The following is a 26,624-nucleotide window of genomic DNA, read 5'->3' on the forward strand; positions in this document are numbered from 1 at the left end:
TATGTATACCTCGTGCAATTTACAGGGCCTTTTTTCTTTCTCTTTTACAACATTACAACACTCAAACCTTCGCACACATCGGTTCACTAGTGGCTTGCCTCGATGTAACTCAACGCACCTCAGCTACCCTCATCGAACATTTCTTCTGTTCTTCTCTCATTCCAAATCCGTCCCTGGGACAGGCCTATACCATGCGCGCTGTTTCATTCTCAATTCCTACGACGACCTAACAGTTGACGTGCTGCGGATCTCTGATCCAGTCAAGCCAGTCAATCTAGACAATCTGGTCAGATTTCGGTCCCTGAAAGCTGTTGCCATGCTTTGCCATGCCTTGTTATGCCTGTTATGCCATGCGGCCGGCCGCATCTTATGGCCAAGGTCGAACAAATTATGAGATGAGGACAGCATCCTTCTCCTACATCGCGAAGAAGAAGAGGAAAAAGATCTATCATCGTCGGTCCCGGCTTTATGTAGCCTTAACAACGGGATTTGGACTCCGTGCGAGTCCAACACATACCCTAGAACTGCTAAAATTCATCAAGACTCATACAAGTTCCGTAAGTCCCGTGTACTACCGTCTAAACGTCATTTTTCTAGTCCCTTTAAAACTCGACATATGGACTTTTTCAACTTGCACGATCATACTATACCCTGGGCAGTGGGCACCCTCGCGTTTCCTAAATGCCGACTGATCAATGTTATTCACGATGGCTGTTGCCTTGCTCGCTCGCTCGTCTATTGCGCGAGAAGACCCTTGCAGGTATCTGCATGGTGTGCCGTATAATACGCGCCATACAGTATGAATCAGTGAAAGCCCCACGGTACTTAACGAACGGGAGCGAGATTTGAAGGTATGGATAAGGCAGGTCAACTACTAAGAAACAAGTCGCAGAATGCTAGCACTGCCTGCTCACGTCTCCGCGAAGAAACGCAAAAGCCACCCTCCCCCCCGTGCCGACCCTGTCGCGCTTCTTTTTAACTACACCCCATGGCACTAACGGGACCGTAGTCGTGAGCCTATCCCCAGTCTCGGACTACACTATGGAGCTCTTACACGCCTTTGGCGCAACTTACGTAGCATGCGAATGTCACTGAGCCCACTCCCTCTTTCTCTACGCTACTTATGTTATAGATGCCAGGTACCAAGCAACCAAAGTCTCCCCTGTCATCAGAGCAGCCCATCTTGACCCTGACGAGTTGTCTGGGATCAATTGCTGGGTGCCTTGTCGAACCGAACATGATCAAAGCAATCGATCGCTGGGGTGAGTGCCTCTCTCATAATAGCAAGAAGACTGAGGTTGCTAGAGCCTACCTGAACTGCTATTGTCTTTACTGCATTTGTACCTTCGATGCTATCTCGCATTCACTGCACTTCCTGACCCCCGCTCTTCTCGCCACCACCCTGTCTATCTGTTTTTTCTATCTCTCCGTCTTTCCTCATGTACACAGGTACTTACATACATAAGTGTGTGTATAAGAGTGCGTGTATCTATCGAACCCCGGTCCCATATCATTATACCTACGAAAGTAGACTGGTGAAGAATGATCCACACTGGATAGGATAGGCCAGGTACTTCTATACATCACCCATGTCTTTGCAGTAAGGCCGTCATGGTCCCACCCCACACCCACCTCTCTCAACCCTGCCAGGCCCTAACTTTACGTCGTACCCGCCTTTTGAGTTGTCTACCCATGTAATAGGTACTAGCACGCTCTTCCCTGCGGCGTCGACTGCGAGATGTACTCCACGGTACACTTCCTCGAGACGAACAAGGGGTGCTTTCGTTTCCTTGCCCACCATACATACGTAAGGTCGAAGCCGGTCGTGCTCCACAGGGTACTGCCTCTGATAAATTTAAAAGCACTTCGAGTTCCTCTTGCCTCCTGCCTTCACAACCAGTGAGGCTGAGATTTCTCAAATACAAAACGCTTACATTACATAGCTGTACAAAAATCTTCCTTTACGAGTAGTTCTCACACTCGTCTTTGCCGAACAGCTTGGTCTTGATTATTCTTATAAGTCTCACGGACCGCCATCCCATCCTGCTGCCAGACGATCGATAGCCATACCGATCCTGTCAGCGTACACTTTAAATATTGTACGTATATATTCCTTTTTACTTCCAATAGCTCCTGGCTACAGATATTTCTTGAAATCACGATGGACCGCCGCTCTCTATTAGAACGAGATTCCAAAGACTCTTACTTACACCTACCTAGGTCAAGAGATAGCAGCCCATCCTCGACAACAGGAGGATTTCGCAACTTGGACATTACCGATTCACCTCATAGTCGACCAGCATCTTCACAAGGGACTCAGCCGCCACCTTATATAAATCGCGTCCCTCATCGCTCTACGCCATTTTTACCAAGCCACACCTCTCACCCAACTTTGCCCTCACAGGGTCCCTTGGATACTGAGTGGAGCCAGAGACAAGCACAGTCTCAGAACACTCCCTCATTGCGTGTAAATCCAGCGCGAGATTCACATTCTTCATCCTCTTTACCACCCCCACATACCTCCACAATGAGGTGAGTTATGACTTATGCGCCAATCAATTTAGGACTCGAGCTCATAATAAGTAGCACCGTAGCTGTGGCTTTCGACCCCAGAATGGAGATGGGCATTCCCCGCTCCTCATACACTTGGCCAGGTTTGGATTCAGGGCCGGATCTATTGGGTCATGAATTGGGCTCCGTTCACGGTTCCGATGCGAGCATGACTCCTCCGAGCGGTTCTAGGTCTTTAACCTCCAGCCCGCCCCGATTCACATTGACGCCCGAACAACGTGAACTTAAAAGGCAGCGCGACCAAGCCCGCCGAGATTCGAAATCGACAGTCCGAGCGCGCCGCGCCATGAGCACTTACTCGTCCGCCTCCCAATCTCCCCCAGTTTCGATGCACGAATTTTCTGCCGCATCCCCGGTGCCAGTGTATTCGACAGCGCCTTCGCAAATCTCTCTCTTGGCGGAACCCGCGACAACCATGGCGGGCTCGTATATGCCTTCTTACTCTACATCGCCCATTCCCGATCACGGCAGCCCAGGAATGTTCCCTCAATTTTCTTCGATGTGAGTTTTTTTGATGACGCCACCTAAACCTCCAATGCTGACGATCGACATGGTAGGCCACCCAGCGATTACTTGGGCTTGAGCTACTCACCGGGTTACCCCCCACCACCTTCCGCCCACAGCTTATCTTCACAATACAGGTTCGTACAACAATATGCGTTTTTGAACGCGAAACGCAAGTTTTCTAACATACATCATAGCCGACCCTCACCTCCGATGTCTGATGCTGGAATCATGTACCCTGTTCAGGCTCCCCCAGTCCTTTCTTCTGGTGGCGCAGGGCAAGAAGCCGGCCACGTTCGTGTCGTCCAAAGCCGACCCAAGCCGCAGTGCTGGGAGCACGGTTGCAACGGCCGCCAATTCTCGACCTTCAGCAACTTATTAAGACACCAACGTGAAAAATCTGGACAAGCAGCTAAGGCTACCTGCCCTAACTGCGGCGCTGAGTTCACAAGGACTACTGTATGTTTAGATTCTCGTCAATTCATTAAAACATCAACTAACTCATGAAATAGGCTCGCAATGGTCACTTACTTCACGACAAGTGCAAGCAAAGACGAAACTCATAAAAATTTTGTACAATAAAAATAAAAATTTCTACGATATTCTACGATGGATAGGACGATAGGGAGCTAAGGGCAAAACGATTAGGGGTTATGAGTATTTGAAGCGGGATATGGATTTTAGACGACAGCTCTACCGGCATTCAAAACATTCGGACATGTTTTATTATTATAACTTTTGGGTTGGATGGAGTATATATGGGATTAAGGACATCGGGGATTGACGAGCTTTTGGATATGGCGTGGAAGATTAAGCATATACCCCCTTTTTCATTTCTACCTTCTTAGCTCGACTTTTTTTCGATCAAAGATTTTTGACACTGTAAATTTTTTGGAATCAACGGAATTAAGGTTTATCTGTTCACTCAAACATATTTTGACACTTGTGCTGTTTTGGTGATATTCGCTTGCCCCCCTCGTCCAGTGATAAACTGTATGTCTCAACTTGCCAGCGTCAAATCTTAGTCTCCTGACGGTCGTATATGTGTGCTCGGGACCGAGACGGTTATCAAGATTCACATCGCTAAAACATGCCCGACATGGGGTGGCCCGCTGGCGTATAATCAATACAACCTACACGCCTATACGTACGTAGTATGCGCAGCTATGTAGGTCCTATACAGATGTGTATAGGACGTACGTGGGGTCAAGTTTGGTTAGCCAAGAAGCCAAGTAGCATCGCCTCTAACTAGACGTCTATCATGACTGATCAGGTTAAGTCCAGGAGAGAGCGCTTGTCATGTCAATGCTCCTACGCCCCAGACTTAGATGATCAAAGATGATCTCGAATAATTACTAGATAAAGAGAGAGATGAGCAACATGGTTAATGACGACTACCTAGGAATAGCATAGCTGTAATAGGCTCACCTGTCTACCTACCGTAGCCAGCTAGCATACCTCCCCAGGTACCTAGGCAATAACAGGTATAGCATAGAAAAGCTGCAGCTAGCCCTGGCCGTTAGCCAGGTGGCAGCCAGGGCCTAAGGTTACAGCACATAAAATCTCATGGCCAGTCGAGCTTCCGGATCGGGGAATGCTTTATTGCGTTATAGCCTGTTCTGTACAATAGTACCTACTTACAGTTACAATGGTTCAGCTGTATTGCTATTGTACCTGGAATTACGGTTATGTCAATGTCCGCGTCAGAAGAGCTTAGGTAGCAGTCGCTCTGCAGGCCCCCTTTCAGATCGTTCGGCTGGAAATCGTCATGTTACAGACGGCACAGCAAGTTACTAGCTAACATACCTACCTTCTTAGGTATCTATCTTATCCACTTAGGGGGATCATTATGATTCTAGATGATGGAACAATTCCGCGCCCCCTACGCCTGTCAATTTCGTCAGAATGCGCCGAACTGCAATGCTGTTTCTCCCATTCGCTCTCACTCGAAATCGAAGAAAACGCCATCCGACAAGCACTCGGCCGAAACTGGGGTTTTCCACATGAGGGGAAATAATGGCTTTTTTTTTCTTTTTCTTTTTCCTGTTTTGTCTCATAATATGATGAGTCTTCTCACCTCCGCTATTAATAATCGGGCCTCGACTCGGTGGCTTTTTCGTATAGACGGCGAATAGATAGACACCTGACCTAAAAAAAAAGTTTCGCGAGCCGACGCCCACGCAGTACATACATACATACGGGGAAATACATGATAAACCAAGGAAAGGCAGATCAAGCAAGAAAGAAAATCGGCGATGTGACGAGGGTTGGGTTGGTCACCACACCTTCTTCGTACAAAAAAACGTGATACAAAGCCATGCGCCATCGTTCTGCAGCAAGTTTACCACCCAGGCCCCAGATCTTGACGCATGGGTTTTTTCAGCAGCGGGCGGTGATGGTGGGGGGAATGAGGAGAACGGGGGGAGAAAGAAGAGGAGATCGGTCGAATCGTAGCGCGAGCTCGCGTCGAGTACCTACAATAGTACTATGAATACTACTGAGTACGAAAGCGAAAGAGACCAATAGTAGACCAATAGCCAATAGTCGTTCTCGAAATACTCCATTTCAATGCTACTGTCTGCTGGAACCTGGAGGGTTCTTTTTTTTTTCTGTTGGAGAAATGAGTTGCGAGCAAGTAGGAGAGCAGGAGAGTAGCAGCACAGCCTTGAAATGAAGCGGGGGGGAAGGGGTTGGGTTGGCTGGTTGGTGGGTGGAGAGGAGAGACAGGGGGAAAGCCATGTGCCATCATCGTCCGTGTGTATGCGATGATGCCAGAAATAGAAGCAGGCTGCGAAAACTACGGCATTGGTTTGCAGATTGATTGAAAAACGACGATCCTTGCTGTATTGTCGAAAGAACATGTGCGCCGATTGTATGGTTAGTTCCTTGCAGTGCCCAGGTCCGAGGTGGTTCTTTTATCGAAAGGTTATGTAGATCACTTAAACTATTTACCGTATGGTGTTTTTATTTACGTACATGTAAATGTATCTAGTTCTAAGATAGGAATGATTTGAATGCACAAATGTGGTTGGTTGTTTACGTAGAAGAACTTTTGAACTAACAAGATGTAGATGTGGAGACCTTTACATCATCAGAAAGGATAAACTACCTAGGTACTAACCCAGCAAGAAGTGTATTCTAACCTTTGACCTTACATAATCTCAGGTCCAACATGCCTTTGATACAATATGCAGGGCTTAGCGTATAACCTAAAGGCTCCTTCCGCTGATTTGAATCCCATGTGGAGCGCCATCATATAAAGTTCAAGGGTGAATCCGTCGTGGGTTTTTTAGTGGGCATATATGTCCTGTTACCTATAGTCCACCTTGTAATATAAATAAGTCCCTGCCTCCACTTTGAGAACTTTAGTAAGGTTACGTAAGGCAAGATTAAAAGATACCTTACATAAGCGCGAAACCCGACTTTTCTCTTTCTCGTCTTTTTCTCTCCCCACAAAGATAGCGCATACATGTGGATTAAGAAGTTCGTTGGTGCATCCACATCCGAAATGGGATCAATTGAGTGCCCACGGCAAGTTTGGTTTGAAATGTACCCTACGCAGGAACCAACCTACTATAAGCTACTAAACATGGATTACCAACAAGCGTTGAATCATTAAATTCAGACCGTTAACCTACTGTATTATCTACTAGGTACATCAATTACTTGGTATACGACGCCTGTGCGGGTCGCACTATTAGACGAATTAATTGTCCATGGAAGCATGGAAGACGGACTTATGAATAATCAACTTTTTACTAACAAATCCCGAAGTCCACTTCAGCCAACGAGCTGATTCGTTTGTAACCGATAGTCCGAACTTTTATCTCCGGCAATGTCTGTGCCGTCGGCCTATCTTTTCCGCCTGTCGCATAATTTCGCACACTATATCCCGAGCATCGTCGGGACGCATTTCCGATGCTCTAAATGGAATTCCATGGGCTGTAAATTGGCATGACGACGATATCCACACGGAGTCTCCTGTTAATTTGCTCTGAAAAGCCCGAAACGGATACAGCGTTGGTACCAAAACGAATTGATTCGGCGAACAACGATTGTTCAACCGTTGCCGATGGCTCACAACATTGACTAGGCATTCACTTTTTTCTCCCTTGTAAAGATGGCGATGTCAGTCTTTCCAACCGAGAGCGAAGTCCGCGTCTCTAAAGTCCGACAACGGGATAATTATCCATTGAATCGGGTCACTGCTTACTTGATTTCGACATACTCCGGCCTCGGGTTTCACCAATTGTCCACGCAGCTTAGAGGCGTACTTTTCAACCAAACATAATATGTATGTTGATTGTTGGGGGCGCTGCACTGTTCGCCCTACAATACCGACTTATCTCTTTACCTACCGCGGAGATGTATTGTATCTTGCACTTCCTAGAAAGCCACATTAAAAACGCGCACGTTTCATTGTGTCATTCCCAGCAGGTCGGAGAATACATACCGATAACCTGTACATCGTAGCAAACAGAAGCAGCGCTATATCGAGCTAAGAGCTATAGGTAGGTGGACACCAAATGCCTGGTTTGACAAGCTGTACTACCCTTACACGACATCGGGCACTCCGCAACACCATAGACCACGACCACGGGTGCTGTGTTACGAAGCTTGGGGGCCGTGGGGTACGCACCTATCGTATGTTATTACGAGCCTCAACTGATGCCGCTGCTGGCGCGATTAGTTGAATACTTGCTCGCCGAGCTGAGTATAAAACGCTAATGGGTCATAATATTCATGATAAGACGGGGAATGAAAGTGGTACAATGATGATGATCAACGGGTACTCCCACCTTTCTCCCCCACGAAGATATCCCCAGAAGAGGAAAATGAACAATCAGAGAAGTTCATTCTAATTTTGCACCAAAACATACCAATGCATATATTTTACAGGATACCACAAGGGTTTCAACGCGACCCCTGAGCTGTAAGAAACATTTACGCGACTATCAAGATTTGTTTCGATCGGTCCCGAAGTATATAAACAGCAATATCGAGAATACCAAGAATAGGAACCGAAAAATGACGACTTTTAATACAGTAAAAGGTGTGCAGAAGAGCGATGCTACTGGTGCATCGAGCAATCTCAGGTGGATGCTAATCTCGCTCAATACATTGTAAGCTGTACGCCAAATTCCGCACTTTTTGGACTGCGCCGTACACGCGCAGCATCACTGCTTGTATTATTGACCCTCCATTGCTTCGGACAATCGAAGGTGATCTCGTCAGGGTGAATTCATGACCCATTTCTGGTGTTAATGTTCGATTGACTCTTAACAACACAATATCAACCCCTACCATCCCTCAAGTGCGTAATATCATGGCAATCCGTACCGCACCGCTCGGCAGCGAACTGTGGTCGGTTGCTTCGGGACGAATTGCGAGACCGTAGCCGAATGTCCTAATTCAGTACCAGGCACACGGCGTGCCCGCTGGCGACCAACGATACCAGACAAAGTATAGTTGCAGTGCAGGTCCTGAAACAGGTCTTGATGGGTGGTGATTACTACGCTGCAAGGACCTGAAGCTTACAGATAACCCCGGTTCAATCTTCCCCAAACCACCTGACCTACACGTGTGAAAGCTGCAGGCTGAACGTGGGAGGCGAGTGTTAACTTGACCCCGAATGTAACACAAGCAAACACGTTCTCCCCTTGATACTTGCGTCTTCTGCGCTTACTACACATATTGATCCAGAAAATCAAGTTTGAGCAGCTGTTGATCAAGTGTCCAGATACCAGCTCTAGCCAAGGCAGCTGTCGAGAACTTCATGATATGCAACGGTTCTGTGGTCCGATATGTGTGTCGAATGTTCCCCGTTCGAAAACCGAAAAAGTAGCATGCATATGCATATGTCAATAGATGTACAACCAAAGTTACATACATGCAAATCGACACAAATAGAGTATTGTGTGTGTGTGTGGTTAGGTGACATAGCCTTGACAGCTGTCTGTCGTTAGCTGCATCGGCGGAGATTTCGTAGCCAAAATTGGTAGTGTTGCTAGGTAATCCGAGTCGGACTCGCTATTCGTGTGGCCATTGAGCAGGTATTGGATGTTAGCATTCTGATACACGGGTCCTGCTGCTTGTGTCAGCCCTAGTGTTCATCTCACTTATTCAGCCGTCCTCACGGCTAACGCCTAGTTTTACGCAGTAGGGCCGTACGGCTCGCGTCTGACAGATCTACACCGTCGTACCCAGTTTCCACGATGCGGAGTGGGGGAGAGGTCTAGCATTATCAGTCAGGGGAGAGAGAATGAGAGAGATACGGTACATTCGAGTACCTTGAGGAGCCGCCGCCGTCGTAACAACGCTACTAGTGTTGCCACGATGTGTGCGTGGCCACGCTGACCGGCGGACTTTGATTGCGGGTTTCTATTCGTGGACCTCCGCCCGCACGTTACTCGCCCACATGCCACCCGCATGCAGAGCAATAGAAGCCTGTCATTCGCCAGCGCCGCAATCAACCAAAATTGCCAGCTTTTTTATTTTGCTGACCCGGAATACGTATGTATTATTGATGTATTGGTGGATGTAGGTAGGTATGTAATAGGTAGTAGTGTAAAAAAGGGGAGGGATGGTATCGGATGGTACAATCTTTCCCCTCCCTCCAAAACAAGCCCTCATATCTCTGAAATCTGGACGAGTTTAATTATCACCCAAAATCTCCGCAGTCCCGATATGCATCAAATCGTAAAAAATAGTAGGTGAGTTCAGATGGGTGAGTCCGAGCTTTGAAATCAATTCGCACCACAAAGTATTTCTAATTTCGTCATTATACCCCCCAGGTATTTTAAGATTTTAAGATTAAGATTAACGATCAAGACTCTCAAGGGCCTTATCGCTAGCTGCATCTCAAATAATGACAACCTATCCTGGTCTATCCTGGCTGCCTGGTCGGTTCAAAATCTACTAAGTATGCACCTTCGTCTCACCTGCCTACCATGTCCCGCATACGAATGCGACATCCGTATCAGCAATAGAGGAAATTACTTAGACTACCTGTTATGTCGAAGCTAGTCTATAGAAGGTTAGGGGATTATTTATAGGATTACGGCAGGGGTGGCAAAGTCGATAATGTAGCTAAGTAGCGACAGGATGTTGCGACAAACGCCTCAGCCGCGCGAGGCATTCCCCGTAGGCTGTGTGGTACAAAGATAAAGTAATCAATGCACCGCGACCCATGCCTTAGCCGCGCAGGATACATCTGATAAGTACTGAAGTATACCCCAGCATCGGATGTACTGGGGTACTTTAGTACTTCAATACTTCGATACATCATGCACTTTGTACCTGCCCAGACAGCTAGATTCAAATTCAATTGGAGACTCCACTGTAAGCGCTTTCTTTTTTCACCGCCTACTCTAAACGGCCCCAATGATTTTCTATCAATAATCACAATCATCAACAATCAATTTTGCCTAGCTAACTGGCATGAGCTGTCTAACCTTGTCGTCTCTAGCTCAATTTAACACATACGACTCAGCTGCCTAAATTATACGAATAGAAAGACGAAAACTTAATGATGATGATTATAATAATACTGCCTCACTAAAAATAATTCTGACCGTCAAATCTCCCCTTAATTCGCTTCTGCCGAGAGGCCTTAGCGACCTTGCTGTTGGTGCTTGGGTGCATCAGCCGGGTGCCTCGGCCGCCTGCCTGCCTTGCCTACTTACATTTTAGGGGCAACAACAACGAAAAACAACGGCAATAACGAGGGAAGAAAAAAAGGAGACAGGAGAGATGACTGCAGATACAAAGTGGAACGCGCGTAGAAGACGTGCTATTCAGTCCGTTTTTCAATCTGACATTTCACAGCCTACACCTCATTCGACCCCATCGTTACGGTTTCCCGATCAGGGCCAGCCGTTTGGGGGCCCTGTGGCTCTGACGACGCCCCAGAAAGGAGGAGCTGATACCCAGCTGTTGTTTGCCTCCCCGGGCGATAATACTCATGCCGAGCAACAGACCCGCTTTGATCGGTCCTGGCACGTGGTCACCTCCCGTATCGCACTCCCGAACTCCGTGACCGTGGAGGATTCTTTCGGGTCGTTGCCGAATTCACAGGATGTCAATGATGGCGCATTCCGAGATGCCCTTCTTGATGTATTGGATCCGGATACGCGTCTTCCACTAGCTACTCATACTGAAGATCTTCTTACTTGGCATGCGCAGCAAGTTCGATGGCATTATGTGAGCCACGTCTTACCGCTTCTTGCTATATGCGATAGCTACCCAGACCAGGAAGAGGTCTTGCTAGGCAGCATACGGACGCTAGAAGCCGCCCAGAGGCAATATGTATATGGTATTTCGCTAATACTTCGAGCCATGAAGGAAGAGGATGCAAAACGCGCTTTCATGAAATTCCGCCGTGACCTGGACGCCATAGTAGGAAATTCCATGTCAAACGCCTTAATGGATGCACTGAAATCGGTCCTCGGCCATTTGATAAATACGGTACTTGGTGTAAGTACAATAGGCCACATATCCAAGCACGGAAAACGGGCGCTCATAAGCACCGACAAAATCGAAAAAGCAAGAAAGAAGTTACACCAAGTTGTAGAGTCCTCATCCGGAGTTGGCCTTGCCGGGGAAAGGTTTCAGATTCTATTTGCGGAGCTTCTTGACCAGACGATGATCGCCTATATTCGAGAGACTTTCTCGGGAGTATGGGAACCTAATGACGAGCTGAAAATGCGAACACGAATGCCGAACCACAATAAAGTACAACCGAAATGTATAAGCGACCTCCAGGATTGGGTCGAGAATCAATATGCAAGACTGGCTGTAGAAGTCACTAGCCGTCTTAGTACTGAACTGGATGTATCCTGGGCGAGCGTGACCAAGTGGAAGGAGATCGCCATTGGACGGCTTGCCGCGCTTCGTATTGATGAGCTATTCGACATCGTTATTGGCTGGCCGGGTAGTGAGGGTGGTATCGATGACCTCCGTTATGCAGTTACGACTCCTCAACGGCGATTACAGCTCACAGATGCGTTCTCGTCGACCTTGCAAAAGCGTCTACTACATACTGGACGCTCTACGTTAGATATACTTCGTACCTACATTGCCATGATCCGGACATTTCACAAATTGGATCACTCTCGGGTACTTTTAGATCGAGTAGCCTACTCGCTTCAAATCTACTTATGCAGTCGAGAAGACACCGTTCGTATCATCGTTACGGGTCTGCTAGCTAGTAAGGATGAAGTGAATACCGAGGCCCGCAAGACGAAACTTGTCGAGCTCGTTGAGTTACTACTACAAGATTCTGACCGGTACCGCAATGAACAGCAGGATGAAGAATGGGATGACCTGGACTGGGTACCTGCTCCCGTGGATGCAGGCTCCAATTACAGGCGGCGGAAATTCGAGGATGTCATTGGTACACTAATAAGTGCGCTAGGCTCGCCTGAAGTGTTTATCAAAGAATTCCAGAGCATCATAGGAGAGCGGCTCCTATCTGAGCAATCTGGGTTTGACCAAGAAGTGGGTGTTCTTGACTTACTCAAGAAGCGTTTCGGGGAATCTTCGTTACAAGCTTGCGATGTGATGATTAAAGATATCCAGGATTCGTCACGGCTTGACGGCGTCATCCATCGCGGGGCGGTTAACCATCCAGAGAAAGTTGACCGAGACTGGACAATCCATGCAAGGATTTTGTCTCGGCTTTACTGGCCCGAAATAGGGGAGGAACGATTCCACTTACCTTCAGATATAACAGAAATGCAAAAGATGTACGAAACTATTTTTGAACGTCTTAAGCCGTCTCGCAAGATTAAATGGCTTAATCACCTCGGGCAAGCCACTGTGGAGCTCGAACTCGAGGATCGGACGATTCTGGAGCGGGTTCATACTTACGAAGCGGCTGTTATCAATGCATTTAGCGAGGAGAATTCTTCTAGCTGGACTTTTGATGATCTGTGGATGAAGCTCGAAATGGACGAAGACCTTCTCACAACCGCACTCGAATTTTGGGGGAAAAAGCACGTGCTCCGCAGAATGCCGGATAATACATACGTCGTCATCGAGCGTCTTTCTGATGCTGAACAACCATCTCACCAAGCGGCGCAAATCTCAAACGCCACGGCTGTCGATATGGCGCCATCCACACCACGCAAAGCCAAACCGGGCATAAGTGAGAAAGAAAAGGAAAAGCGCCAGGTTTACTGGCAATTCATTGTGGGCATGCTGACGAATTCGAGCCCCACTATGCCCCTGGGTCAGATTTCGATGATGATGAAAATGTTGATTGCTGACGGGTTCCCGTGGAGCAACGAAGAGCTACAAGAGTTTCTAGGGGAGAAAATAGCAGACGGAGAGCTGGAAATTGTGGGGGGTAAATATAAGCTCGTCAAGAAGTGAGATACCGCCGAACAAACGGGCGCGCTTATCTCAGACCTAAGCTTCTGTTACACGCGAGGCCTTCTTCGTCTGTGTTTCGTAGTACGTTACGTACATACTAAAGAGACACCTCGGGGACGGATAGCTTACTACTTGCTTGGACGGACGGCCTGCTAGCGTCAGCATGGTTCTGAAACACCCGCTAGGGGCGATCGTTCGTGATTATAATAACCCGCGACGCCCAGTTAGAGCCAGGTCATATCAGTACCCATAGGCAATCAGTTGATCGTGAGGGGAAAAAACGTCAGATGGACCATGGAATATTGACGCCATCGTACTTTTGTTTTCGCCCATCTAGCTAACTTGTCTTGCTGGTCAGCTCGGTTAGTGTGTGTTCGGTGTACATGCGCTAACAAAGCTCTTTGGTGGCGCACGGAGTACCGTCCGAAAAAGTAAATATGATACGATATACTGATAGGCGGCCGATCAGATGAGAGAAGAGGGACGAGAACTTTTGTTTGGTCACACCGGTCGCGGGAAATGCGGGCGCTCGAGCACAGCAGCAGGGCACAGATCAAGGCAAGGCAGGGGTTGCTAGTAGAGAGGTAGTTAATCTTCAAACCTGAACTTCATGTCCCCACGAGCTTATCTCGGTAGGAGTGGAATACCTGCGCGAATCGCGATACGAAGCCACATGCTCTATCTCTCACATCATGATCGGTCGATGAGCAGGATAGCCTTATGCGGGAAAGTGCAAGTAAAAGCGAGAGACAAGCATAGCATAGGACTTTGTTGGAGGTCTAGGTGAAAGGGGTAGAGTAGAATGAATCGTGTGAACAAGTTACATGGCGATTCGGGGGGGATACGATTTTGGTTCATTCAATCAAACCGAACCGGTGGATGGTTCGTTCCGTATTATGGATTGGTTTGTCCCTGAAATAAAGAAAAAAGGTTCTGGCTGATCTGTATGTCTTACTTTTCGAGCGAGACACGTTTTATGGTCCTATGGGTACTTGTGTGTACTGTACATCTCTTACCTTACCTGGTGTTCTTCGTCAGCCCAGAACGCCTAGAAGAGTTAAAAGAGCCTACGTGCATACATACATACTATACCCATGAATTGATAAATGACATTCGTCGCCCTTCCACACCATCTTCGACCGGCTGCGTGGCTGCGGGCTAGTTTGGAAGTGTTACGGACGGACGAACGAACGATTGAAAGTGACTGGGCGCTAAAGTAGGTACATACCTACATCATCATAGTAGCTTCATACATCTTAACTAAAAGGTACTTACATAACTAGTCGTACATTATCTCTGCAGTTCCCGGCGCTATTGGTCGGTTCGCACGTGTCGGGGCTTTTTGTAAGGGGTGGTGGTACTACCGTCAGCAGAATAGATTGTAACCCTACGTAGTATCTAGCTAGCCCTCCCACCTTATAACAATCCATGTAGACGCATTGCATAAACCTATCCTATCCTTGGTACCATACTTTACTTTTGTACAGATTCCCCGCCTAGCCCGTATGTATTATGTAAATCCATGGATAAGTAATCTATGAGTTGATGCAAGGTTTAAGTAAGTACTCACGTAGATGGGGCTCGCGGTTTGCTTCCCGGTTTGGTTTGGCGCGGTAGCACTACCCATACACACACCCATTTCTTTTTGCTTTTCTGGGCTACGAGCCATGTGCGTAGAGGGGTTCGTGTGTGGGCCAATAATTGACAAGAAGATGGGGGGACGGGGGACGGAATTGCGTAGGTTAGGGTGGTACAAATACAATACACATTTATGCTGGCTTGGCTTCACCTAGGTCCCCGTAGGTGGGATGATTAGGTCCGAGGCGTAAGCACGGTGTTTTGAACTTGGGCTGTCGCACAAGAAGCAAGATTCGGAGGATGGTGTGTTCCGGGCCGCGGGAGGACGCAAGGAAACGAAATAAAATGAATTGGTTTCGGCCGAGAGCCTTCTTTTTATGGGATATATTGGCATGGGACGGGATGGATTTGGTGGCGTTTTTTAATGCCCGTTATTAAACATTATGTGAAACGAGAGATTAAGATCATTCGTTGTGTGTAGGTAGGGATGCATATGTTAGTCCGAGCTCGCGCGGAGGTATGTATGTGATTTGACGAAACAGATAGATAGAAAGATAGATAGATAGATGGCAGCACAGACGGAGGAGCAACAACGTGGGCTTCCTGCGGTTCCTTCCCGCCCCCTTCTTTCATGCGCATCGCACATGGCATGGCACATGGTGCGCGCGACAGGCTTTTTTTCGATAGCACGCAATAGGCTAAGTGGGATGTGATGGGATCAATAAGGCCCATAACTCGTTTTCGCTAGTTGGCCAGGGTTTGCGTACTATGTAGCAGTAGTTAGTAAGTAGGTAGAGTCTGAGCGATGGGGGAAGATCCTGCGAAAGAAAGGTGTGTATTAGGATAAGGATAAGGGATTTTAATTGATGAAGGAATCATGCATACAGCATACACACCAATATTTTCTACGTTACCTGGCATACGAGTCTGCCTACGTATTGCTTATTACGCAAGTAGTCGTTCGGGGCCTCCCGCTGCCGTACCGGTTCTTGCTCCGCTCACGCTCGGGAGGAAGGAACGACACGGCGGGATTATGTTTCATATAGCGGGATTCTTGGTATGTCAGGTACGACCAGCAATTACTCATTTGGGGAATTGCTTCTGCAATTGGGTCGTCGAGAAGATGCACAGAGTATGGCCTTAGTCGAATTACTGCTGCCTGCATGCCTTGGGCGTTGTGCGATGGTACCTGGACATGTTACACCCTTGAAGCTATTCATGCGATAGGCTACCAATGCTCAATACTAGGACTATAGGCGGATTCCTGTTGATATAGTGTAACGATGAATCCTATTCCCCTAACGCACGAAAGACATACCGACGTTATTCGCGAGGCGCCCTTTGGCCGTGACTTCCAGGAGGTCCAGTAATTAAATCAAGCAGCACTCATTAAGAATCATAGAACCAGGCGAGACCGCCGAAGCTACGAAAACATAAGGGAGATCCTGCAGAAGGTAGCGCATGGTGGACGCATAATGCCAGGAATTGAGAGTCCAAGCGAAGACTATCCAGGTGATAGTATCTAGATAATAACTAAAACTCCGTGAAGCCTTGCGGGGGAACAAGATGACGCACTAGTTTAATTAGTAGACGAACACCGCCAAGTACTTGTAATATTTGAACATAGAAAACGACGCACACAAACCTACCTAGGCAGCTAACCATAGTCTAATATCAGTACAATAAATCGTATAAAGAGCAACAAGCTGGTGTTTAAGCCTACCGACTCAAGTTAAGGCCGTTCCTAGATTCACGCCCGATTGAAGGACGAGGAGCAGAAAGTATTGCCTAATAACTACCCAGTAAACATAGACAGGCATCGTAATGATGCAATATTAAGCTTAACTGAATCCGAGAAATGTCTAGCTTAGGGACTTCCATCGTATTCTTAACTTGTTCTCAGAGTACTTCGAGAAGCAAATCATATTGCTTGATGATAGAGTCGTTACAACCAACTTATACTCCGAAACTCCGGTGTTTCTACCAGCTCTCATGTGCAGGGAAAATAGTCAACGCCGACGTTTCATTCTCAATACACTCCTAGCAGCACCATGAGCTCAATATAGGGGTGCCAGCAACGGAGGTTTGCGACAATGTAATCCCCCCCCTAGACTTTGACCACTGGAGTATGAAGGGGCCTCTTTCGACTCTCGTCTAGGTGTCCGCTCAGGTATACTACCTCGTAGACACGAGGTAGATATGCGTAGGAGGTACTCGAGGATCAATTTAACTAACATAAAAGGGTGCGAGGGCGTTGATAGATGGGTTTGATCTCGTGGAATTACTGAGGTGCGAGTTCGGTGACTTGGTCGATATACACTATGGTCATTTGCGCTTTTCGTGGGTTAATCCTCCTTCAGCTACACTGTTAAACCTTAAGAAGGACTTTGGCATGGGGTTTAATAACTCACCTATCTGATGCGGTGGATGTGTACCTGGCCAAGGAGTAAAGAACGATAGTAAACTGAGCTCTTCTATTTTCAAGAATGAGGATTAAAAGTATCAGACTAGGAATCATACAGAAGCGGTAGGAGATGGCTATTGAGTATTACCTAGCTACAGACGGCTTTCCTGGACGGCATCGCCTTGTGTGCCCGCTGTGAAGTGATGCTCGTGGTATCCTTTCAGTAGCATGATAATGCAAGAGTGAGCTCTTACCCCTACTTAGTGTGCATGGCCATAAGCCCAGCTAGAGATCTAGCAATGAGAGCACGGGTTCATTTGAGACTCCTCTGTTGGATTGGGGGAGAAAAGACTAGAGTGCCGCGTAACAAGAAATGATAAATCAGAAAAGAAATGAAAACAACAATTCTACTAGGCGTATTCCCTGATGGGCGTGAGAGATCATATTGAGTCGATCCCAGGGTCTGACAGCGCTTCTGAGGAAGAGGGTGGGTTGTTTATGTCTTGCTATGTTTATCGCCGACGACCCATATGGTCTACTTGGAACGGCAAAGTACGCCTGCCCCCCTCTGATCTCCGCTTAGAAGTAGGAAAGACGTTTACGCTACCAGTTCAAGGTCTACTATGGTACTCACTAGTTGGCAGGTCGCTGCTGTAGATGGATTTAAGTATGGTGGCATGTGGTCGCGGGTGTACGTTCAAAATGCTTCACGAATATCGCAAGCGAACGAGGAAGAACTTTGCGAAATCTCTATAGATCTAATAATATTAAGTACGATTACTAGCTAAGAGTTATCTATTATACTCACTCAGGGTAATCTCTTCAATGTCGACGGCGCCAACTTGCTTCGCAATAAGTTTCCGCGCTCGAAATATCTCCCTTGCAGACTTGTCACATAGAGACAAATAGCCAGAGAAGACCTACCAGTAGTAATGTGGCTTCTGCTCGCGGCCTGGACTCGAAATTTTGACGGGGTGTTCGCAACATCAAGCGCGACATCTCTTCATCCAGACTTCGCCCCTAGTTGAAGCTGACATACCTAGGGGAAAAGCGGCATTGTAGTCATTGACACGCTGTGCTTATAATATGCGATAGCTTTATCGCATCAACTACGTGGCCGGATCCACGTGTTGATAGCATTGTCTCAAGCGCGACGGCGACGGTCCCATTTCTATATCAGAGTCATCTGAGCTTGTGAGGGTTGAGTCATCCAGGGCCATTGCCACTTAATCGCAGAGGGACGGGGCTTGACAAGTCCTATTTAAATGAAACCTTATCGGACCATTTTGCTCAAGACCTTCGAATGAAAAACGCGCCACGTGTTCAACCTGTGATGGCTACCTGGGTTGGCGACATTTCGGGCGGTGATCTGGACCAAGGATTCCCCACAATCGCATAGGCTTTAAGCTTGCCTACTCTGGCTCGGATATCACCATTTGCAAGGGAGAATAGCGCTCGAAAAAAAGAGGCACCTTGACACGATTACGATCGTCGCCCGTATCGATGGTGGATTCAGACACGCCTGGCCTAATCCAAGGGTGGAAACCCCATCTCATTTTGTGGTTTCTTTGTGAGCACCAAGGATATATGAGTAAGATACGGCAGCCCCGGGGAAGCTGCCTGTTGATGCGATGTATGTGATAAGCTCAAAACGACGTAGAAACGGCCCAGGCCTAGTTCGTACATTGTCGCAGCACCGAACTTACGTTCTAGATAGTGATGAGTCAAATGACGAAAGCCTCACAGAAGCGTTATTGCTTTCAGAGGCGTATTTCCAAAATCGGAATGTTGTGGAACCCGAGGGTTCCGATACGGACGAGCCTCGGGTAACGGCAATAAACCACACTACCCTATTCTAAAGCGTGGTCGTTTGGTCCCAGTCCGTCCATGCTAGGGATGAGTTGGTAAGGCGTAGAGGACCGTGAGCGACGAATTGCACCGCTCCGACAACCTCAAAAGTTGGTCTCACAAGCGTGAGAGCCTCGTAGTACGCGTAACGAAATATCTTGAAAAATCTTACCTAAATCGGCCGCATATAAAGTGTGGCTCTCATAGGATGCAGCAGTTTGAGCGCATCAATTAAGCAGGTCCTAAGTTGCGTCGGGATCATCCAACCTCGTAAATCTGAGCGGCAGCTTGACGATTGAGCGTCAGCGGGTATAGGTAGACCTTGGCTTGTCCCGCGATCCGAGTACTCGGCAACCCCTTTCCGATAACAGTATGTTTCATTGTTTTGACCTGCGATCTTGCGCGGCGCTAACATGTTTGAGGCGTATTTATTGCGTCCACGCCTTGCCTTGTTGTAATCAAATTCTTAGAATCGATAGGTAAAGATATGTTGAGGATTGACGGATCCGATAATGCTGTCAACAAAGGGTGCGGTAATTTGTATGAAAAAGCTTTCATTCACAGTGTGCGACCGCCAGCGGTGGCTTGCTCGGGAAATGCAATTTTGACCCCAGCCGTCTGATGTGAGCATAAAAGTAGGCAAATTCTACCGTTGGGCGACACATCATGAATATCAATTTAGGTGTGATCGGTTCTGCATGGATCCTATGCACGGTCTTGTCGCTGCGCCTTATTCTTGAGCCTAGAAGGCGAATAAAGCAACGTGTGGGATCTAATCAATGTAAGCCCAAAGCAACTTAAACGGGAATGTACAGGAGGCGCCGACGGCACATGCTGCTATGGCGCTCGAATTTTTGGAGATCCTAGGAGGGGCAAATAATGAAAAAAATTGCGAGACATAACATGGTCGGTTTGACAAAGGTTCGCCTAATAGCTGATTGATAGTAATGCGGATAGTAATGCGACCGCATGCCCTAGTTTCGAACCTGGCCCGGGCGATCGAAGCTAGGGGGATGGTGTCGCAACAGCGCAGCGTTTTGAGAAATTTATAAAAAAAAAAAATGATACCTATGCGACATACGACATGTCACGGAAGACACTAGATAAGAGTGAACGGTCCTGGATCGGCAACGTGCTTCAGACAGTGCAGGTGTTCAGCCATGATGTTTCAGTGGGATTTGGCTGGCCTTCGGATCAATATTTCCGTACGAGGCGAGTGATGAAAGAGCGAGATGTCAAACGTAGGAAAAGGAAGGCGAGGATTCGGCTGGGATGCATATACATAGGTTCCTATTATCCCGAGGCGGCTGTCATGGATTGGACAAAAGCGGCGTAAATGGAGGGATGTTAGACAGCACAGGTCGGGTTGTCAAGCTAGCGGCCAAGACCCAAGACACAGAAGCACCAGGGAGCCCATTTAGTTATTGCTTGAATGCCGAAAGGCCAGGGTTTTTCTTAGAGGCGCGGGCAGGCGGAGACTGAGATGCGGTGAGAGGAGCCAACATCATATGACTCAAGTTTGCTGGCGTTAGTGTAAGGAGAAGAAAAAAAAGAACTCGCGCCCATTAACCTAATATATAAATAGTCTTGATAAAGCACTGTCTGCGCGATCTAGAATGTCGGTGACGGTTTGCGAGCGGAGCTAAGGATGAAGGCGCCTGTCTACTTTGGTATGATTTGAAAATCTCGAGCCCGGTTAGAGAAGCAGCAATAATATGATAGACAAGTAGACCAACCGGCTGAGCAATATGCTTGGATCAAAGCTTGGGGAAACACGGGTGGAAGAAATAGGCTGAGTGTTGTGATGCGGACCAACGCGGCTGGGCTTCCTAATCGCGAACTAAATACGTAGGTAGCATACGTAGCGTATGTAGCAGACGTCGCAGATGCCGTTCTCGCCAGCGCCCATTTTCGCACGGGTAGAGAAGGATAGGCGTTGGCGATAGGCTCGGAATTAGGTACCTAAGGTAGGTAGAGTACCCTAAACCACCTAATAAATAGCGCGGCAGTATTGGCTGAATATTTCGTGGTAGGACGGGACCGGGGCCAAAGTCCGAGAGACCCTTTTACATATCATCAAGGTCATATTTCCAGCGGCAGCTGACCACGCACGTTGTCGGAATCCATGGTGTGTTCATCCACGTTACCAAGCGGGTAGGCTGGTAGGTAAAGTAGTAGATAGCATCGACAAGGGGGCCCTCATCATTTTAGAGGAATGAGGGTACAGTAAGATGTTGATACATTCCCTGGTGGATGAATGAGTGAATGATACTGTGACGAGTAAGTTGCAAGACAACCTTGGAAGTTAGAGAACCCTGGGTCGATCGCTTGGCGAACGAACCAATCATCGTGTCAAGAAAAGCCATTTGCCTACCAAGAACGACAAGAAGACAAAAAGACTTTTTAGTACGGCAGAGGTCGGGACTCCCTGGAGGATCTTAAACGAGTTTTGCAGTTGGTCGGATTTTGCTAGGATTTGATCTGAAAAAAGAAAGAAGAGTTGAGTTGAAGTTTGGATAGGTGACCTACCAGGTAGTTTTAGTTGACTTTAGTTGATTTTAGTTACCGGATACGGAGGCCACGATTTTAATGCTAGCTGTTAATTGGAAGGGGCGCAGGGGCGGGTTTCGCCATCGTTTAGAAAGTAGTCAAGATTCGTATATAATAATAATTTAAGACTCAGTTCTGTATACACGCATATATACTGTGTTGAACCACCACTGTAGCACCACTATGCTAGGCACCTATCTAGGTACCCCCAATCCTTTGATGATACCTAAAAGTTCTTTAAACACAGCGCAGCATAGCACTATAAATTTTCCATACCACTTATCTATGTAGGTACCTACCTAGGTAGTTATTTGAGGAAGGAGTTTGCGCTTTTCTATGTAGCGCTTAACTTCCATGTAGATATCTATTGTCTAGCTGGTGTAAGTAAGATGTTGACTAGCATAAAGTTCTTATCCATTCTCATGTTACATGCCATGTAAAATATTTGAGCTAGAGAGGCACCCAAACTGTCAATTAAATCGGACCTCCCCTCAAGGTCCAGTTCCAAGGGAATCAAATATTCTTTTTTTTTATTCTCTAACCCCGACCCAACCGTCTTCGCTGGTTTTGAGTTACGGCCTCCCACAGGAACCAAACGCTAGTATTTTTTATTCTCTTTCGTATCGTCCTCTCCTTGCTTCCTCTTCTGATAGCCTAGTTCTTTTATGTAAAATTTTTCTCTCGTTCGTAAATGGATACGATGCATCATTGTTAGGTAGTCTTAGGTAGGACAGCATGTGACTTAATCGCCTTACTATTAAGTTATGTGACTGCGTCAGAGGCGGGTCATGATATCGAACGGTCCGCTAAATAGCATACAAAAGTACCATGATGCAGGGAACGTAAACGTAACCTGGCGTGTTCGTAGCCGTATCTTGACCGACGAGCGGGTTCGCTTGTGAGAACTTGCAACGGTCGCAGACGAGAAAAAAAACTTGGCTAGACGTGGTGAAAAAATGACGGTTTTTAAGTCGGCTTATTCGAGAAAGCTTGCCTACCTACATATAGTAGGTACTCTAACCTTTTCGGAGTTTGAAGATAAGGACAAGGTCCTTCAATGTCGACAGCTAGCTACCTAGGTAGTTAGTCTCATCGCTCCGTGCATACACGTGTAGATCCCTGACCCAAACCCGCTTATCGGTATCTAGTTTGTCTTTTTATAGGTAGTAATTCATACGTAGGGTATTCGCGCTTTACGTATGTGGTTGACATGGGGGACGGAGACATCGTTTGACCATTTTTAACCATTTTCAGTAGGCGCACAGTATTCCGTGGGGTATCTTAAGTATCTTAATGGATAGGTAGCTAGTCCGATATGTGCGTGTCCGTAAAAATGCTTACCTAGTATTACAAGGTGCGTGATCTGCGTGGTTGGAGTTCATACGGAACAGTCCTAAAAAAACTCCGTAAACGGGGATCTTCTTTTGGTTTCTTGTCTAAGACGGGATTATTGGCGATGAGGATATGCTGCTACGCTCAAGGGGTCTGGGTCTGGTCTGGATCCGAAAAAAACCTAGGCATACCAATATACCTATTACGTCCGCGGACACCGCGCTGGCCATAGTCGTTGGGGTAGTTTTATGTTAGGTACCTATGTAAGTGGTCCCCATTCTCATCGCAGAACTTTCTTGGGTCGTTGTAAGGTCGGTCCGTAGTCCGACATAACTTGCGACAGATATTTGTGATTGATTAATGATAAATAAGTATCGGAAGCATTTGGGTGCTTGAGCACGTATCAGTTTGTCGGTCCCTCTGCGCACAGACAGAAGAGCAGTATCGCAAAAAGAGCGCGATAAATCATTAGAGCGGGACGTGAAGGGGATCAGAAAACTAGGGGTTTTTTTTTTTTTTTTTTTTAACAAGTTGCAGTATTGGCGGGCCAAGGTAATATGTGCTCAGGAAGCACCAGGATGATTTATCAGATCCTAGGTAGGGTGACCCAGTGAGTAGTATTATGGTATAGTACACCTCCGTCCACAAGACCGTACTCCACCAAGGGCTGACAAAGTTATGGGTTACTTACTGGCGTTGCATCCCTTGGTTGGTTATTGGAAGTGAAAAAAAGACACCCTAGCTGCAGCGAGGCGCCGGGCTTGAAGGTTGTACCTCGCACTTATTACCATGTATGTACGCATGTAAGTAATGAGCGAGGCAGAGAGTGTGGGAATAAGGGAATAAGAGGGGAGGGGGAGGGGCAAGTTAAGAGGGGTCTGGTCCATGACTGGAACTGGAACAAAAGGGTGGAATACGATGTATGAGTGATCAGCATTCAGTCAGTCGTCTTGCTCGGATTTGATCAAGGTTGTGATTCTGTCATGTGGCTAGTAAAAAAGCGAGTCAGTAGGGTATCAACTATGTAAAACTGGTCGGATATCTTGATTATTGATTCGTACTTCAGAATCAGGTTGTGGCCATACATCGGGATGGGCTTGACTACACTAAATATTATTTTACTTGCTTGTGCATTTGATTCGGCGACCAAGAGCGACGATTCTCTTTTTTATGTGTCCGATGTGCATGGAGGGGTTGGTTGTCCCACTCCCATACCTCAACACCGTATTATACGGGCCCCTGCAGCGCGGTGACATTCCGCCATTCGGTCAAGACATTACCCAAAAAGGAAGAAATGGCGCCGAAGTCACCCGAAAGCCAACTCTCATTGGTCCATACTACAGATTAAAGTTGCCGCTTATACGTGAAAAGAACGTTATCGCTAGAGAGAACATTGATGGGTTAAGAGATTCTAAAAAGGACAAGTCATGAACATAAGAGGAGATGAACAACTGGCATAATATCCCACTTAATGCGCTTCTCAACTAGTTAACAACCGAAATATCATAGCATGTTAAGTGATGTATGGTGGAATAGAGTCTTTTGTCATCATGACTGTTAATGACGGAAGTTCATTCAAATAAGCGAACGGATGGAACAATGAGGAACGGAATAATTAGGCCGATAAGATGTTTATTGCATATCGTAAATTCCTTATCGTTCCAGGTTGGATTCGTACAAATAACCGACTCGAATGTGAAACCATTTCTGAAAATTTACATACCTGTTAAACAGCAATCATCCTAGCACTTCACAGCCAACGTCGATAGTGCCCGAGCCGCCGAATCAATGCAACAAGGAGCACAGTTACACAATACATACATATATGGGTACTACACATGTCGACTTCGCCCTAGTTCATTTTCTTAAACGCCAAACAGCTAAGCTTAAAGGGCATATTCGACTCGGTGCCCGGACGCAAGCACCAGCTGACGGGCGTCTAAGCCTGCTTGAGAGAGTAAGCCAAGCCAGACCAGCCCAGCAAGTCAGCAAATTGGCCGGAAAGTCATGAACCGCCCATTTCCTTTCTGTCCCCTCAGCTTGGATGGTGTTATCTAAACACCTGCAATTGCCAATGGTTCCTTTTCGCAAACCTGGATACAAAGAAAACAAAAAGAAAAGAAGAAGAGAAAAGAGGCGAAAACAACTTCAGCAGACAATCGCCTAAATTTTTTTTTTTTTTTCTTCCCATCTCACAGCAAATGATTCCTGGGTCCACAACACCCAATAGTAAAATATCTAACGTACTTTAGGTACGTATGCACACACCGAGTACTGTATGCACAGTATAGCACACTACTTACATATCTTATACATATATCCCGGGGGCTCTGGCCAAGGGAACATGGGGTATATGTGTAAGTGTGTAAGTAAGTGAGTGTCTGATTCGGTTATTTTTGAACAGCCATCCATTCGACAAGAGAAAAACCTATGTGGACAATGGGATCCCTTGAATGATCGCACTCACACATGTTAGCTTATGCCTGGCCTGCCGGGTAGGTCATGGATGTAAGGTGGATAAGCCCTGCTAAGCACCTACCCACCTCCCACCTTATTTACCATTGGGCGCATTTAGACGGTTTTTCGTCGTATCATACAGTACGATGCACACTATGTATGGGCATGGGCGTCAAGAAGAAGAGCCCGCACTGCATGTGTGTGTATATATGTACTGTATATGTATGTGTGGGATGTGATGTAGGTAGGTCTAGTCTGGTATGGTATGTATTGATGTATGTATATGTATGTGTGTATGAAAGTAGGTAGGTACATATCACACATTCATTCATTCTCTCACTCACTCATACATCAATCTCCATACATCCATAACATTACATACGTACATACATACAAATACATACATATACGTACATCCACGTATGTATAGAGGTATTTGGCTGCTGCATCACACTTACTACCCGTTATACCTTCTTAATTCTTACCGTGAGTTCCTTCTCTTTTGTCTTGTATTTCCCTCCTGCCTTCCTACTCTTCCTTCCTTCCCTCTTCCTCCGCCCTTTTCCTTTTTCCGACCCTGCCTTCCAACTTCTCTCCCGGTATTAGATTGGTACAAATCAATCAATCAATCAATCAGGCAAGTCCGAATTAGGTGCCTCGGACGCTCGGTACTGAAGGGAATGAGGGAATGAGCATCTGGGCCAGAGCCAAAGCCAAAGCCTCCGCTTCTCCAACTCCAACTCTCCCTCAGTTTATTCTATCCCACCAAACCGGCGACATCATTTCCCCCCAGCGCCTCAACCACCTACCACCTACACCCTACATACCTCTCAACCTAAGAGTCATATTCTATTTCGGAACCTCCTAAAAAGGGACCTAAAACATTCTTTCCCTCGCAAACATTTCGATTTTCCAGTATCGTCAATCCCAAAGCGGTTAAACCAGTCTAATACTCTTTATCCTCAGTAGCCCGGCAATTAATTGGCTGGGTAGCAAGCGTTCAGAA

At 46.9% G+C, this 26,624-nt stretch overlaps 3 protein-coding genes across 3 annotated transcripts; all 3 read left to right on the forward strand.

The window, feature by feature from the left end:
- Nucleotides 1-931: 931 nt before the first annotated feature.
- Nucleotides 932-1,551, forward strand: F4822DRAFT_308222 (uncharacterized protein). The gene has a single exon (XM_051455284.1). It carries the CDS (start codon nucleotides 1,133-1,135, stop codon nucleotides 1,463-1,465), a length of 333 nt encoding a protein of 110 aa, XP_051311968.1. The 5' UTR covers nucleotides 932-1,132; the 3' UTR covers nucleotides 1,466-1,551.
- Nucleotides 1,552-2,161: 610 nt separating this feature from the next.
- On the forward strand, nucleotides 2,162-3,776 carry F4822DRAFT_444681 (uncharacterized protein; the record flags this gene model as incomplete). Its single annotated transcript, XM_051463280.1, has 5 exons — nucleotides 2,162-2,532; nucleotides 2,587-3,072; nucleotides 3,129-3,212; nucleotides 3,273-3,534; nucleotides 3,588-3,776. The coding sequence occupies 5 exons, from the start codon at nucleotides 2,162-2,164 to the stop codon at nucleotides 3,639-3,641; spliced, it is 1,257 nt and encodes a 418-aa protein (XP_051311969.1). The 3' UTR covers nucleotides 3,642-3,776.
- Nucleotides 3,777-10,453: 6,677 nt separating this feature from the next.
- Nucleotides 10,454-14,106, forward strand: F4822DRAFT_409249 (uncharacterized protein). Its single transcript, XM_051458643.1, has 2 exons — nucleotides 10,454-14,033; nucleotides 14,086-14,106. The coding sequence occupies exon 1, from the start codon at nucleotides 10,828-10,830 to the stop codon at nucleotides 13,447-13,449; it is 2,622 nt and encodes an 873-aa protein (XP_051311970.1). The 5' UTR covers nucleotides 10,454-10,827; the 3' UTR covers nucleotides 13,450-14,033; nucleotides 14,086-14,106.
- Nucleotides 14,107-26,624: the final 12,518 nt, after the last annotated feature.

The sequence above is a fragment of the Hypoxylon trugodes genome (genome assembly GCF_022578975.1).
Source record: "Hypoxylon trugodes strain CBS 135444 unplaced genomic scaffold F4822scaffold_7, whole genome shotgun sequence".
Classification (NCBI taxonomy): Eukaryota; Fungi; Ascomycota; class Sordariomycetes; order Xylariales; family Hypoxylaceae; genus Hypoxylon; species Hypoxylon trugodes.

Coding starts and splice junctions, on each gene's coding strand:
- F4822DRAFT_308222 (XM_051455284.1), top strand. CDS start 1,133: ATGCCAGGTACCAAGCAACCAAAGTCTCCCCTGTCATCAGAGCAGCCC.
- F4822DRAFT_409249 (XM_051458643.1), top strand. CDS start 10,828: ATGACTGCAGATACAAAGTGGAACGCGCGTAGAAGACGTGCTATTCAG.